General features: G+C 38.0%; 2 protein-coding genes across 2 annotated transcripts; both read left to right on the top strand.

Moving 5' to 3' along the window:
• Positions 1-285: 285 nt before the first annotated feature.
• On the top strand, positions 286-4,288 carry LOC141832036 (putative alpha,alpha-trehalose-phosphate synthase [UDP-forming] 11). The gene is made up of 3 exons (XM_074719500.1): positions 286-2,285; positions 3,077-3,350; positions 3,683-4,288. Exons 1-3 carry the CDS (start codon positions 349-351, stop codon positions 4,001-4,003), a joined length of 2,532 nt encoding a protein of 843 aa, XP_074575601.1. The 5' UTR covers positions 286-348; the 3' UTR covers positions 4,004-4,288.
• Positions 4,289-4,386: 98 nt separating this feature from the next.
• On the top strand, positions 4,387-12,645 carry LOC141832037 (putative E3 ubiquitin-protein ligase XBOS32). The gene is made up of 11 exons (XM_074719501.1): positions 4,387-4,472; positions 6,457-7,030; positions 7,125-7,184; positions 7,374-7,445; positions 7,545-7,720; positions 7,801-7,961; positions 8,145-8,203; positions 8,285-8,331; positions 11,142-11,282; positions 11,415-11,506; positions 11,992-12,645. Exons 2-11 carry the CDS (start codon positions 6,836-6,838, stop codon positions 12,492-12,494), a joined length of 1,506 nt encoding a protein of 501 aa, XP_074575602.1. The 5' UTR covers positions 4,387-4,472; positions 6,457-6,835; the 3' UTR covers positions 12,495-12,645.
• The last annotated feature ends 4,088 nt before the right edge of the window (positions 12,646-16,733 follow it).

Raw genomic sequence — 16,733 nt, forward strand, 5'->3', positions numbered from 1 at the left:
ATAATAATAATAATAATAATAATAATAATAATAATAATAATAATTATTATTATTATTATTATTATTATTTATCCAACCGGCCTTGTCCTATTATTTCTTCCTTATCCAAGCTCAAGTTAATTGTGCAAAATAAACACAATGTAGATAGATATCCTCCTACTCTAGAGATAGATACTTATTCCACCCTCCCCTTTTAGTTAGCCCTTATCCATTTCCTCCACTCTATATATCTATCTATTCATACCCCAACAGATCCCACCCCAAAACTCTACCCGCCACCGCTTCTTCTACTCTTCTTCCTCCTCCTCCTCCTCCTCCTCCTCCCTCTGCAACCCTAATCCCATTCACATGTCTTCCTCCTCCGCCCTGCTCGACCTCGCTGACGATCCGCTCCGCCCGCCCCGCCTCCCCCCTGATACGCTCCTCATGCCCGACTCCGCCGACAACGACCAGCCCGCCTCCTTCTCCCCCACCCCAGCCCGCGAGCGCCGCATCATCGTCTCCCACCGCCTCCCCCTCCGCGTCGTCCCCGACCCCGCCGCCTCCTGCGGCCTCGCCTTCTCCCCCGACCGCGACGCCCTCGCCCTCCAGCTCCGTGCCGGACTACCCCCCGAAGCCGACGTCCTTCGCGTTGGCACCCTCCCAGCGGCCGTCGACCCAGCCCACCATGCTGACCTCTCCCGCCAGCTCTATGCCCGATTTCGATGTCTCCCCGTCTTCCTCCCACCGGACCTCCACCAGCGATTCTACCATGGCTTCTGCAAGCACTACCTCTGGCCGCTCCTCCACTACCTCCTCCCTCTTTCCCCCTCTTCCCTCGGCGGCCTCCCTTTTGATCGCGCCCTCTGGCTTTCTTACCTTTCCGCCACCAAACTCTTCGCCGAACGCCTCATCGAGCTTCTCAATACGGATGGGGATTTCGTGTGGATCCACGATTACCACCTCCTCGCGCTCCCGACTTTTCTCCGCAGGCGATCTCCCCGCGTAAAGCTCGGATTTTTCCTCCATTCACCCTTCCCTTCTTCCGAGATATTTCGCTCAATACCCGTCCGCGATGAGCTCCTCCGTGCCCTCCTCAACTGTGATCTTGTTGGCTTCCACACCTTCGATTATGCTCGCCACTTCCTTTCTTCATGCTCTCGATTGCTTGGTCTCGATTACCAGTCCAAGAGAGGATATATCGGGATCGAGTACTATGGGCGCACGGTCACCATCAAGATCCTTCCAGTCGGCATCGACTTAGGTCAGCTTGAATCGGTGCTATCTTCTTCTGAGACGATCGCCAAGATCCAGGAGCTTAAGGACAGGTATAAAGACAAAATCTTGTTGCTCGGGGTGGATGACATGGACCTATTCAAAGGTATCGGGTTGAAGTTCTTGGCGATGGAGCAAATGTTGGAAGAGCATCCGGAATTAAGGGGACGGGCTATCCTGGTCCAAATTGCCAACCCGGCCAGGAGCCAGGGCAGAGATGTGCAGGAGGTCCAGGGAGAGGCTCAAGCAATCACGAGGAGGATCAACGAGCGGTTTGGTAAGCCAGGGTACGAACCTGTTGTGTTGATAAATCGAACAATGCCAACTCATGAGAAGGCAGCATTCTATGCCTTGGCTGAATGCTGTGTGGTGAATCCTGTGAGGGACGGAATGAATTTGGTGCCTTACAAGTACACAGTATGTAGGCAGCGCAGCGCTGCTCTGGAGGGTGCTGCGAAGAAAAGCATGATAGTAGTTTCTGAATTCATTGGCTGTTCACCATCCCTTAGTGGAGCAATTCGGGTAAATCCATGGAATGTGGATGCTGTGGCAGAGGCAATGTTTTTAGCCATCACAATGCCAGAGATAGAGAAGCAATTGCGGCATGAAAAACACTACAAGTATGTGAGCTCGCATGATGTTGCTTACTGGGCAAGGTCTTTTGATCAGGATTTACAGCGAGCTTGCAAGGACCACTTCCTTAGGAGATGTTGGGGTATTGGCTTTGGAATGAGTTTCCGAGTTGTCGCTCTAGGTCCTAATTTTAGGAAGTTGTCAGTTGAGCATATAGTATCAGCATACCAGAGTATGAACAGTAGGCTCATTTTGCTTGATTATGATGGTACAATGATGCCTCAGACTTCTATTGACAAAAAACCAAGTGATGAGGTTATTGGAATTTTGAATGAATTGTGCAGCGACCCGAAGAATGTAGTTTTTGTGGTCAGTGGAAGAGGCAAGGATGAATTGAGCAAGTGGTTTGCTCCCTGTGCGAAGTTGGGAATCTCTGCAGAACATGGCTACTTCACAAGGTACCTTTACACACATTCAATCCTTATATTTTGCTTTAGCATCCTTATTACATTGTTGTATACTAGTTATTTTTGCTAGTTCTCACTTCAATTAGAGATAACAAGTAAACAAGAATTAGTCTGATACTAATTGCATGCTAGTGTGCAATTTGTATGCAAATTGTTCTGGCTTGTAGATGAATCTATCATATTGATTGTGTATTTGCTGAAACTTGTATGTATTGTTGCATGCTACTTTTCCAATACCTAATTTTGTTGGATTGCATTAACTCTATCATAAATGTCTATCGCTGATAGAAGTGTTGCATGAAGATCTGGATTGTATTCAATGGATTGCGTTGATGTGTGATTATCATTATGAGCAAAGTTACTCTGGTGATGTTCTGGCACTCCATATAATTTTTAAGACGTCCAATGTTGTTTAATCAAATTAGATGATGTGGTTGTAGATATGCTTGATCTTATAATTAATAAATAGATGCTCAATCCTCAGCAGTACCTATATAAGAATTTATGATTTTATGCTGAAATGTTGTTTTGGCACTTGATTTAATTTTGAAGCCATTTTTAGTTTAATCAAATCAGATGATGTGGTTGCGGATATTTTTATGCGAAAATTGAAAAATAGATACCAAATACTTGGAAGTATATATATATATATAAAAGCTTATGAATTTGTGCAAACTGTTAATTGGAAGTCAGCAAATCAACAGGTGGTATTTATGAATATGTCCATGCCATTCAGCATTGTTTGATACTAATACTATTTGATGTTGGCGTTTCTCCTGTAGATGGAATCAGGATTCTCCATGGGAGTCTTTCACCCTAGCTACTGATTTTGATTGGAAAAAAATTGCAGAACCTGTGATGCAACTGTACACTGAGGCGACAGATGGATCCTACATTGAGTTTAAAGACAGTGGCTTAGTTTGGCATCATCAATATGCTGATCCAGATTTTAGCTCTTGTCAGGCTAAAGAACTCCTGGATCACCTAGAAAATGTGCTTGCTAATGAGCCTGTGGTTGTGAAAAGAGGCCAACATATAGTTGAAGTGAATCCCCAGGTATGTGGCCACATTATGTTCATTGTTTTACCAACTTTGTCAGAGAATCTTTCTTCTCATCTGAAGAAATAACCACTCTCAATGTCACATTCCTAGTAACTCCATAATCAAGTAAAGGAGCATGCTTAAGATTGATTCTACTGTATTATATGTGTCACACAAGCATACATCTAATAGACCATTTCCATATGAAAGACGCATATTAGTGAATTTACAAGGGACCTTGCTTTGAATTATCTATTATGAGATCAAAAAATTAGAATTCTTATCACATCCTATGTTGTTTAAGTTGAGTACACATAACTATCTTATAATGTGGGGATTATTTGCAGGGGATAAGCAAAGGTGTAGTTGTCGGAAATCTTTTGCAGACCATGTCAAGCACTGGAAAGCGTCCAGATTTTGTATTGTGCATCGGTGATGATCAGTCTGATGAAGATATGTTCGAGAGCATTGTTAGTTCTGCAAATAATGTGTTGCTGCCAGCAAGTGATGAAGTGTTTGCCTGCACAGTCGGTAAGAAGCCAAGCAAGGCAAGGTATTATCTTGATGATACAGTTGAGGTCATAAAAATGCTCCAAGGCCTAGCTCTTGTATCCGCACAGCCAGAAAAAAATGCACACCTGGGAGTGTCATTTGAGGATTCTCTATAAAGGAATAATATGCTCTCTTTCTGGCAAGCACCGGTTACTGATGCCGAAGTTGGGCAATCAGAGGAGGATTTACTACAGGAATGCAGGAAATGATACAACAATCTTTTTTAAAGCGACAAAGAATTCCATACAGTGTCAATTACACATAAACAGAACTGGTAGAAAAGCATCAGTTCATCCTTTTTGTTGTAAATATGTTCTAAACTATTTGTTTTTCTTCCTTGTGCTCTCCTCTGTAGATGTTAACAGGTAAATGAATTTACACAGTCTGTGTTTTCAGTTAAATGCCACTACTTAATCTTCTCTATCAGCCTGACATTAGGCTTGAAGTTTTGAAGGGGCTGGATTGGTTGTCGGGTCACAGTGATCACTGCAAAACTGTAAAGCCATCTGATGCTTCTCTTTCTAACTGCCACAGATGGATTACCTTCTGATTCTTGAAGCTCGTCTTCTCCCTACCATATATGAGGTGTGCTTAGCCGAGGTTACAGTTAATTTGACTCTGTTTCTGCATGATTTCTTGATCGAATTGGTTAATTTGCTTCTGTTTAGGATCTCGATTTCTCCTGTTAGTTTGCACCCTGAGGTTCCTTGATACTCCCATGTCTCTTTCTGAATGATTTAAGTTGACACTTGATTGACTCTACGTGGCTCGTTGTTCTTCAATTGTTGCTATGATTAATTGGCCGGCTGGAGAAACGTGAGGAGCTACAACTCTATTATTGGTAATTATTATTGTTTTGATGGCATCGCCTGACTCGAGGGAGTTGGGGATTATGAATTGACAATAAACAGGGATTTCTGTGTTAATGCTAATGCTGGGTTTGATAATTCTAAGTGTTCAAATATCTCATTAGTTCGTCTTATCAAGTAAATTTGAAGCACAATTTACTTTACAATTAAAGATGGAGTAAAAAATTAACAAATTTTTTTATGCAAGCTATTTACACTAAATCATAATTCAATGACTTATGGAACAGTTTGAACTAATAAGACAAGATTACTGACTTAAGGTTTAAGGTTTCAAATCATAATTCAATGACTTATGGAACAGTTCAACTAATAAGACAAGATTACACTTAAGGTTTAAGGTTTAAGGTTTCAGTCAGGTGGAAGGATTGAATTTTACCAAATTTAGATAATTTTAGGGTTTGTCATTTTTAGAGGTTTTAAACTTTACCAAATTGAGGTTAAATTGAATTTTCTAAATGGTTTTATAAATGAACATGAGTTAACTCAAGCAATCGAGTGTGCAACCTAGTCAACTAAAACAAATATTAGTTGACTCGATGTCCAATTTTGCTTGATTTAGACCTTATAAACTTTCAGAATCATTTGAGATCAATCAAGGACTATGTTCCTGTTAAAGGTTCTCAATCAAGCTTATCTTACACAAACTCAAACCCAAAGGTTACAAGTATAATCTCTTTGATCTCATTATCTTTCAATTATTATAATTTTACATTATCATCTAAGTGCCCACTTTCTGATAGGTCCTTCAGTCTCTTGAATGTACCAAAGCTCACTGTTTGTTCTACGTATTATGCTTTACTTTCACCTACAAAGTTCACCTCTTACTTCAGCAAAAGGTAGAATCTGTTATCCTAACGGTCCTACACGGTCAGCCTCATGACCATCTGTGAGGAGGTAAATCAAGAAGCTGTAGTTGACCACAACGGAAGAGGGCATTGCCTCGGCTTCGTTGAGATTCGACCTTTATCCACTTCAACAATTCCGTTCTGTCATAACCAACTCAATTATGTTCCAGAGGTATAAAGTTCACCTCTTATGATAGTTATCAAAGTTATCAAATCAGCTCCCATCTACTCATCTCATAGATGTCTGATATTATCCTTCTTAAACTTCAATGGACCTTTTGAGTCTTGAATTGAACCAATCTTGACCGCGCCAAATCTCATATAGTTAGAAAAACAATCTTCCAACTAGTCACCTAACATAAACCAAAACACATGTTAACATGAACCAAAACTCAACTGTTAGTCGCCTAAATAAAGCTTGTTGCCTAAAAATGTCTATTTCAATCGCCTAATTACAAATCTCATGAACTAATCTTCAAATATTGAGTTTGAATAGAATGCGATAAAGTTCCTTTTCATCTCCTGTCCACCAAGTAATCTAAACTCCTAAACAGTTTGCTTGTCATCCATATTAAAATTTTGATAAACTTTTTTTTTTAAAAAAATAGATTAATTTAGTTAGATTTATTTTATCGAGATCGGATTAGAGATGCCAGTAATAATATATTATTATTACTATCATTAGACATGTGTTGACCAGTTCGGTGCTTCAATTGCCAGTATAATAATAATAATAATAATAATTATTATTATTATTATTATTTATCATAATTATACTCGATTACCAGCTCTGCATTTCCCTTGCCACTTCTTGTTTTTCCCTATTTATTATTTATTATTGTACCATTTCCGCAGTCGCCATTGATCTTCTCTGGTTCCGCCTTCCCTGCCTCAATCCGATCTCCCAGCAGTTCGGGACGCAGAGGATGGAGACTCGCGTCGAGTGGTCCGGGACACGGGCGTGACTTCTTGCTTTTCGTCTTAAAGAATGGGTTCTCTTTCTTTGGGCCGTGGGGGAGCCATCCTCGTTCGGATTCTCTACCTGGTCTGGAATTGTAATGGAGGTTGTTGCCGGATCTTGGTGGTTTTGATTTAGCGGTGGATTGCAGATGTCCGGAAATTTTCTGTTGGATTGTTTTCGGTTCCGGTGGTGGTGGTGGTAAGAGTTTCTGGCTCCCTTGAAGATTCGATTTTTCCTCCTTATTCTCGGATTTGTGGCGGTGTTTTCGAGATAATGGGGTTCCTTAGCATCATGGGTAACTCCTTCGGGTGCTCCGCATCCGGGGAGAGGCTAGTCTCGGCGGCGAGAGATGGGGATCTTCAGGAGGCCAAGGCGCTTTTGGAGTACAATCCCCGGCTCGCCCGGTACTCGACGTTTGGTGTTCGGAATTCACCTCTCCATTATTCTGCAGCTCAAGGTCACCATGAGGTAATTTCTCACCTTTCCCCTCTTTCATTTCATACTTGGATCGTGATTTGCTGGTCAACGTATGCGGAAGTTTATTTGAGATTTTAATCTGCAGATTGTATCTCTTTTGATTGAATCTGGAGTCGACATTAACCTGAGAAACATACGAGGACAGGTAGAACTAAAACCCTAAGTTTGTTCCCAATTGACTCATGTTTTTTGTGAATTGATTGAAGATTTATCATTGTCCTACGTTCTTCCTGTTGAAACTGGAAGATCACAAGTTCCTTAATTTTTAGTATGTTTTGATAGTGGAAAAATTCTATTTCATATCTTTAATATCAGAAATCTTTTTCTGTTGCAGACTGCTTTGATGCAAGCTTGTCAATTTGGTCACTGGGAGGTTGTTCAAACACTAATGCTTTTCAAACCTAATGTAAGTTTATTATTCATTTCATTTTTTCATATTTTGTTGGCTTTGTTCTCGTTATGCCTTCCTAATAGCTCTCATATAATATTTGGAAATTGTCAATAGATTCACAGAACAGATTATGTCAATGGGGGAACAGCTCTCCACTTTGCTGCTCTAAATGGTCATGCTCGTTGCATCTGGCTTATCCTTGCTGACTATGTTCCAAGTATACCTGAGTTTTGGGATAGGATGATGGGAAAATCTACCCATGAATCTTCTGTTTCTGACTTTGACAAGAGGTATTACCTTTGCTATGCAGTTTTCTTGGTGTTTTTAGTCTTCATGGTAAAGTTAGTTCTTTCCAATTTGTGATTGGCAGTGCCTTGTCTAAATTAGTTAACCAGAAAGCAGATGGGGGCATTACAGCCCTTCACATGGCAGCACTAAATGGCCATGCAGAGACTGTTAGCTTGCTTTTAGACTTGGGTGCTTCAGTCTCTGAGGTCACAGTGGAAGATGGCTCAACAATTGATCTGATAGGTTTGTTTCTCTTGATTCTACATCATTTTTCCCTTTTCACTAAAAACTAGTTCATCCCATTATTTCTTTTAGTTATTTCTGCATGAGATCTCTAGATACTACATGCACTTCAGTTTATTTGTAGTGTTGATCCTGAAACTGGTATGTCTTATAGTTGACATATCTATTGATGTCAATTGCCAGGTGCTGGAAGTACACCCCTTCATTATGCTGCTTGCGGTGGAAATGCTGTATGTTGTGAAGTAAGTAATTTTTGCAGACATTCAATTTCTTCCACTGCTATATTTAACTGCTATGCTTATATATTGCATCTGTGCATCCAGGTTCTTATTGCTAGAGGGGCCAGCTTGGGCGCTGAGAATGTGAATGGGTATGCTTTGAATATGCTAAACCTGTTTAGACTTTTCATAATGTTTTCTTCAATTGGAGCTGTAGATTGATAGGATTTGTCACATGCAACACTAACTGCTATTTCTGTTTTTAAATAATCTCAATGGTGAAATAATAACACCAATTGTCATTCCCCCTCCGTGTTCGATCCACTGAATGATAGACTTTGCACGACATGCATGATCTAAAGTAATGTTTGGAGTAAAAAACATAACTAAGCAACATACATCAATCACAAAACAACCAACTAGAAGTGTCTAATGTGAGCAACTAAAAAATCATCCTGAGATTAGAGGCAAAATAAGGAAAGTGAGCACAATGCACAAAATAGATTGCATGACAACATGGATATGGGTTAAAACTTAAATAAGGCTTGACAACAACAGAGTTGCATTACTGTATCATAGCACTAAGAAAAAAAAAATGTAACAAAAGGAATTACAATCAATTGCATCAACCATCCCTTTTCATGCATTATCTTCTCTTCTTCAATACATTCTGCCACTTTAATATCTTGCATTATATGATTTGCATCTAGCTACTATTATCAATATAACCTATAGGCATGTCAACGCATTCACCAGTGTATCTGGCCCACTTGTGTTTCCCCATACATCCATCCAGAGTGATACCATGTGTTCTCTTAAACACAGATATGACTACCATCAATTGGGTAGCCCTAACGATGTTACATCCAACACCTACATCCAGCAACTAGAATTTCTCATTGATATAAAATACTTGTAAGATCTCTTTATGAGCTGTAATAACTAATAATTGTCCAAAAGGTCTTAATAACTATCATATGTTTATATTAGTCAAAGGCCCAACTGATATATTCACTGAAGCTGAATCACCATGATTTGACTATTATATCAGCATCATGGAATGACATCAACATTGTTGAGCTACAATGTGTAGACATTATGGACACCTGGTTATTATCATGTATGATGTCATTTGATATTTCATCACTAATGATCAACTTATAATGTGAAAGGTGTCATGATCCTCAATATAACGAGCATGATAGATGTATGAATGCGATAACAGCACTTGATCACATCATATACAAAACCACAATGCAGGGTTCAACATATCCAACAACATGAACAACACAATCTACCAACTTTCAAAATTTACTAATCTATCATGTACTTTATTAAAACCTAATAAATCTTATAGTTAGAATCCTATCAATGATCTATTAACTACTGATTTTATACTTGCCTAGTTGCCATTTCATCCACTTCACACCTCTCAATTAATTATATCAATTAATTTTATAAAAAATATATAATTGAAACTCTAAATCAAATTTTTTCTCAATCCCTATACTGCCAACCTCAACCAACTGTGGTTTTGCCTGCACCTCTACTTGGAAACAATTACTTAATTTGTAGTGTAGCCCTGAGGATAGATCAATCACCTAATTTGATCTTTATACCTCTAATAATTCATTGCAAAGCATTGAGCAACTATTTTCCTTGAGGCTCAGAGGCTATAAGAATTGCTCGCTATAAAGGGAAGGAGATAAGAGTTTGCATCAATTGGTTCATTTGTACTTGAAAATTTGATGCCTACTTAGTGTTCCATTGATGCTCTGAATTTTAAATCATGAATATAAATCCATGATTAGCAAGCCAACAGAAAAAAGTAGCTAAACTCAAACTAAGAGGCTAAATGTTTTTATGTTTTACAAGTGAATTGTGATCGGGTTAGTGCCTCGAAAGAAATGGGGCTAGCTACTGCAAATGATGGCACATTATAAATGATACATGAGTGCATGTACCTACATATCACTGCTAGTGTGAGTGTGTATTGTTCTGCATGATTGTGCACTAATGTTACGATGAGTGAAAGCTACTAGGAGGTTATGTGCAGGGTTGCTCGATAAAAGGACAACTCCAGGGTCATCACAAGTAACATAAATCTTAGTGATTGATCGAGTGAGGTGATATTCATAGAGGAGGGTTGACATTCATGTTGTGTCTACTTGAGAGAAAGAGAGCTCAGATAGAGGGAAGGGAGGAGGCAACACAATCTATAATAGCCTAATTTATGATAATTTAAAATTAAATGTTATAACCTAAAATTGAAATTTGGCTATTTAATACTGATTTTGGCAATCATAAACTCTAATTCAGTCAATTTTTGTAGTCTCATAAACACTCAACAAAATAATAGTAAATGCGACAGTTAATCTTTGAATTTTTTTTGTTATGGCTGTCATATATGTAACCTGATGTTGGTTGATGGAAAAACTTGCGGTTTCTTCACAACTAAAACCTCTTTGCTTGGACATGTTTTTGTAGATTTTACTCAACAATAAGATTCTTAGATGAACTTTGAAGTTTACATGGATTTGAAAGCAATATTTAGAGTCTACATTGAATTGTAGTAGGTTAACTGAACAGACATGGAGAAATGCAAATTAAAAGTGCCACAGAAATGATGTTAAAATAGTTTCATTTTATACTAGAAATGCACACAAGCAACTTGCTGGAATAGTGACACCCAATAGTTTAGATTTAGTTTTCCTGCTTTGAAAGAAAAAAAAAATTGAGGAAAATTGCAAAATGTTCACTATTGACACAAACAGATGTGTAAGCAGCTCTAAGAAAATGTTGATATTTTTATGATTGTATATTGCAAATAATCCAAGGACCTGATCTTATGTTCCTAGAGTACTGCTTATTTCCAATTTTCTACTTCATTTTGTTTCAATGTTGCCTTTGATACATGTGGAAATGCCTGTATAATCTCATAAATTGTTGCTTTCCTAAACAGTTGCACACCTTTAATGGTAGCCCATTCATGGCATAGAAATTGGCTGGAAGGCATTCTGAATAAGCAATTAAATGTTAGCATAAAGATTCTTCCTTCCCCATATTTATCTCTGCCCCTCATGAGCATCATAAAAATTGCTCGGTGAGTTTATATCCTTCTTGCACATGTTAACTGTACCAGCTCAATACCATTGGCTTGCACTTTCTTAATTCTTGTTTTTCATGGTGTTTAATTTTTTTTTAATAATGTTATGTACTTGTTCACCTCTTCTAGAGAATTTGGTTGGAGAAGCACAATCCATTCACCTGCATGTATTGATCCATGCGTAGTTTGCTTAGAAAGAAGATGCACAGTCGCTGCTGAAGGTACAAGCCTCTTTCCACTTTCAGGGCATGTTTATTCATGGTGCTAGTTGATATCTAGAGTGCAATTTTCATTAGCCAATACGTTTTAGCCTCTTTCAGCTTAATTATTCTGTTACATTGTTGCCATACTATTTGTTTTCCGCCCATTTTCTTTGCTATAAAGTTTATTTGTTTAAGTTAATGCAGCTGTGTTCATTTTCTTGATGCCCTCTCATCTGATAATTCAGAAATGGAACTATACATGTATCAAAAATGTGATCGCATTGTTGTCACCATTCCTTATCCTGGTGTGGAATGCAACTTTGGTGTATCTTGAGATATTATCACTGCTGAAATGTCTGCTTCATATATAGCTAATCAAATCTAATCTATGATGGCTTGGTTGGTGCGAGGCACTTCTTTAGGCGATAAGCTATTTAAAATGTCATGCTGAAGTTAACTTACAAAATATGCATATTTACTGCCATAGTATTTTCATGTTGCAGTTTGTAACCACGAGTTCTGCACCAGATGTGCGCTTTACTTGTGTTCCACCAACAGCACGGCAACTATTATTTCAGGTCCACCAGGATCCATACCCTGTCCACTATGCCGGCATGCCATCGTCTCGTTCACCAAGATTCCTGGGATGAGTCCAATCAGGGAGCTGCCCCGAACAAGCCTTTCCTTATCTATATGCACCACTTGCCCGACTGTTGAGGGATCTGAGTCTAACGAACCTACTCAATTCTGCAAACCTGACATCCATTGCACAGGGGTGCCTCCTTTGGGCTCTTCCTCTTTCAGATCCTTGAGCTGCCAAAGGTTCCCCTCCATGAAACTCCACTCGACGCTCTGCATGGGAGGAGTTCCTGAGACGAGCCCATGCCTGATGAGGTGCTCGAAACCAGGGTCTAGTTTGACGCGATCGGTTTCAGATGGGGATCGCAGTAGAAGATCCTGCCTTTTTGCCTTCAGCCATATTGTTGCTGCAGCTGAGAGCAGTTGAATGTGTGAATAATTGGTGCCTTGCCATCCCTATTCTTTCCTCTCGAGCTGTGGTACTGCTGTACATAGAGAAGTTTCTGCCTCCGTTTTGCTTTATATTTGTTGTTTGCATGTTGGTTGATGCCTTGTTTAATTCAATGATCTTTGTGTGAGTGCCTTCTTTGTTTGTTTGTTTGTTTGTTTGTTTTTTGTGCTAAACTGAATGTTGTGTACTGATATCTGCAACCAGCATGGTGCCATGTAACAACGCTGTTCATATTGCCTCTCTACTAAAATTACTTTCAGTTCTCCATGAATTATTGCATCTCATGCAACTTTTGTTTAAGTTTCTTCGACCACCATTATCAAGATTTCTTGTTGCTTGGCCTATCTCCGCCTACCAATTAACTACCTTATCTGCTCCCAACTTCCTGATAATCCTCCACTAAATGAAGTGCTTGTAAGTATTTGATGGAAACCCAAAGAGTTAACCATCACAATAAATCCGACAAACTTCTTTAAATAAAGTGATTTTTTTATAATCTAGATATCTAATTTTTTAACTGGCTAATTTTAGAAGTGATTAACTCAGTTCTATAGAAATTTTTCATAAGTAAGGTAAATCAGAAAATGCAAATGATGTATCATTTTACAATTAGTGTTCTAGGATTATTTTTTTCATTAGAAGAAATTAATTTATAATGTATTGTAGTTATAAATTGATCTATAGGTGTATGATTACTTATGGAAATGTTTCATGCTTAGATAATATATTATTCAAATATCAAAATAGATATGGTCCAGACCCTAGATTCTACTCTATAGCGTAATGATTAGTTAGTTGGATCATTTATCAGAGGTGAAGAAACCGTATATAAAGGATATTTAATTTTTTTATAAAGTAGAAATGAAGAAAAAAAAAGATAACGCTAGAATAGTTGTGTATTTAACGTCCTCTTCTACTCCTATTTATGCTACCAAGGTAGTATTTAACTAGCCCTTGGGTACCATGTAACAGTAAAGTATTTAATAATATATTTAAATATTTTTATTTATCAGAATAATTATATATATTCGTCCCTTCTAACTCATTTGACTATCCACTGTCTTAATCCAAATAGTATTGTGTCTTTACATACATTTCTAAGTTGAGGTCAAATTTAAATTCTCACAAAAATATTCAAAGTTGCTTGTACAAACCAATGAAAATGATGGCTCAATGGACTTACAATAAATTCTACAAGATATTTTCTTGCATCCTCATTTGAAAATAAAAAAATTTGCAAGCCAACTATGGATAATTAATGTTATTTGAACTAGCTACTTTATGTGAAAAGTGAGAACTACGTAGTTCCACTATAAGATTCTTAAAAATAATTTTTCTTACATTTTTTACTTCAACTGAGAATATATTTTTTTTAAAAAAAAATAATAATTTCTGCAATTGTTTAATTAATAACTTGGAATTGTTTGACATCCGTATTATATATGGTTGAAGGATAGATGCATCCAATTCCAAATCATAAATTCTGTAAGTTGTTCAGATGTGACTACTCACAAATGAATTCTCATCTGCTCATTAACTCCCTGAGTAAGAGCAAGCAAAACTCTCGCATTCATATCGTAACTACGTCTGATTTGTGAGTCTCATCTACTCTTATGTGGACTACTCATTATTCTCTTCTCTTCTCTTCTCTTGGAATTACATATTCAAATTTATAATACATGTACAGATTTATCATTAAGAATTAAATTCAACTGTGATCTGATATATAAGTTCAGTGATTACAACAGAGAATGACTGTAGGAACAAAAGTACTTTTTAATTAAAAACAAATAGTTACAAAGCATCGATCTATATGAATTCTTCTAATTATTGAATTCGATCTTTCACTTTGTGGCTTGCTTGTCTTGGGAAGATAGATACATAGATGTTCTTCCTCCATTAATCAATGCAGTCAGACCAAGCATGTGAGAATGCCAAGTTATGGTTGAGTGATCCAACTACATGACATTGCACAAACGTTAAGGCTTCTTCTCGCTGATAGGGACTCAGCAGTAAGCAATTCAAGTGAAGAAAGGCAAATTCACTCCTTAACCCTGCCACAATGATTCTTCAAGACGAATTCGATCGAGTAGAGTAGCCCCTAGAGGTCGGTAAATCTACGAAACGACATACCTATGCGCCTATCTTTTTCGAGTACATTTAGGAGCAAGCAACATTTCAATTGGATCAAAAGGCAACATTTCAATTACATCAGGTAGCTGGGGGTTTAGGCAGCTGCAAGTAATTAAAGATGAATAATTCTATTGTATTTCTGTGAATACAAATGAATGAATTAGCTAGGAAAGCAAGGCAGGTGATGTGAGTGTTGGATTATATGTATTTATCCTCTGCTCTGCATCAGGTAGCTGGGGGTTCAGGCATTTAGCAACTAATTAAAGATGAATTCTATCGACGATATATATATATATATATATATATATATATATATATATATATATATATATATATATATATATATATATATATATATATATAATTAATAAAATTAATGTCGTTGGAAGGTAGAATTATTGAATGAGTAGTGACTGGATCAGGGAATTGAATATTGATCGAGAACTCTAACTAGAAAGAGTTAGTGTTTCTGGCCATTCTCTATTAATTGCGTGCGATCGCACAACTACCAGATCTTTCTTTTATAGTAAGATGATGATCATCATACTGTGCTCAGTATATATAGTTAATAATTCTAGAATAATAGTAACTTAAATGCAAATTATTATCATGTGCCACAGGTAGTCTATTTGTCACAATTTATGATGACTAAAATTATTTTTTGTAAAAGGTTTAAATTTTTATATATAGTGACATGTATATATTGATGTCGATTAACACTGCTCAATCTTACTTTCATGGTAAGTTTGAACCGGTAGAACTTTGGATAATTTGTGAGTTTGCATATCAAGACTCACTCGTTTGTGGGTGTCGGCGTGGGCTATGCGACTATCTGACGATCAAGTCAGTGTTGAATTGAGAAGAAGGAAAGAAGAAGAGCACAAATGAAAATTTTATGTTCTCGTGAAGAAAAAAAATATTACCTCCAACTAACATTGCTCATCCTTTGATACTATCGAATCTTGAGGTCAACGTGGACTGCTGCATTTGTCTACGGACTATTAGAGATTTGGGTCACACCCATCAATGGACATCAAGAGCATGAGATTGTAGGGAGTCATATGGGGAGGCCAAAGGCGTGGCATGGTGTTGATGTCATACACCCGATGTCACGTAAAAATCATTGCAAGTCACATATGTTATTGTTAGTCTTGTCAATAATAGTTATTGGCAATTCAATGTTAGAGTTGCAATCTTAAAAAATAGTCATACATGTTGATCGCGGCTCGACAGGAATATTCTCGATCGGAAAAATTTTCATGGACAAAGCACATCATTTTGAGGATGTTCTCGGTCGAAAATGCTCTTGTAGTGTAATCCGTTACAGGGATATTTTCCAGTCAAGAATATTTTCAAAGTGAATGCATAGTTGAAATCCAGGATAATCTTTCCGGGGATGTTTTCAAAGTGACTGTGCGATTAAGATTCGATGTGTGATTTTCTAAAAATGTTCCCAAAATAACTTCACAATTGAAATCCTGTGTGGATTTTTTCCAGATATTGAATGTTCCCAAAATGAATATATATATATATATCCGGTTGAAATCCAATCGTGTGTGAGATATAGATGTTGTGCCCGTGCGGGCGTTCAGGCGTGTGCTGGTCGGGCACCGTGCGCATCTTCTATGCGGTTCACTTTCCGATCGGCACACTTCTCGTGCGGTCGATGTCCTCTATGCGTGTACAGTGTGTTTTCTCTTTTATATTCTCTTCTGTGTAAAACATGTGTAAACATTTATTTCGCTTTCGCTCAAAGAAAGGGAAGGGAAGGGAAGGGAAGGGAAAGGATCGCGGAGGGAGGGAGGGAGGGATGGACCACACCTACAAGCCAAACATAGTCAACTTCTACGAAAATCAAAGGAAGAGGAAAGGAGATCAGATCATCCCTCTTCACGGTCGGTAAACAGAGGAGCAGAAGGAAATTTCATCTTCTGATCGATCAAATCAAATCAATTCAATTCTGGATGAATTAAATCATAGTCAAAAATTCAATGCAAATAGCTCCAATCCAAAAATTAAAGTTATCGAGGAGCTAGCAGTTACATGCACAAGTACAAATCAAAGTCTCTACGGCTCTACTCT

The sequence above is a fragment of the Curcuma longa genome, chromosome 7 (genome assembly GCF_044706935.1).
Source record: "Curcuma longa cultivar G26 ecotype Majalengka, Jawa Barat chromosome 7, ITB_CL_G26_1.1, whole genome shotgun sequence".
In the NCBI taxonomy this organism is placed as follows: Eukaryota; Viridiplantae; Streptophyta; class Magnoliopsida; order Zingiberales; family Zingiberaceae; genus Curcuma; species Curcuma longa.

Coding starts and splice junctions, on each gene's coding strand:
- LOC141832037 (XM_074719501.1), top strand. CDS start 6,836: ATGGGGTTCCTTAGCATCATGGGTAACTCCTTCGGGTGCTCCGCATCC. Junction 7,721..7,800: donor GTTTCTGACTTTGACAAGAG/GTATTACCTTTG, acceptor TGTGATTGGCAG/TGCCTTGTCTAAATTAGTTA. Junction 8,332..11,141: donor GGCGCTGAGAATGTGAATGG/GTATGCTTTGAA, acceptor TTTCCTAAACAG/TTGCACACCTTTAATGGTAG.
- LOC141832036 (XM_074719500.1), top strand. CDS start 349: ATGTCTTCCTCCTCCGCCCTGCTCGACCTCGCTGACGATCCGCTCCGC. Junction 2,286..3,076: donor GAACATGGCTACTTCACAAG/GTACCTTTACAC, acceptor TTTCTCCTGTAG/ATGGAATCAGGATTCTCCAT. Junction 3,351..3,682: donor TAGTTGAAGTGAATCCCCAG/GTATGTGGCCAC, acceptor GATTATTTGCAG/GGGATAAGCAAAGGTGTAGT.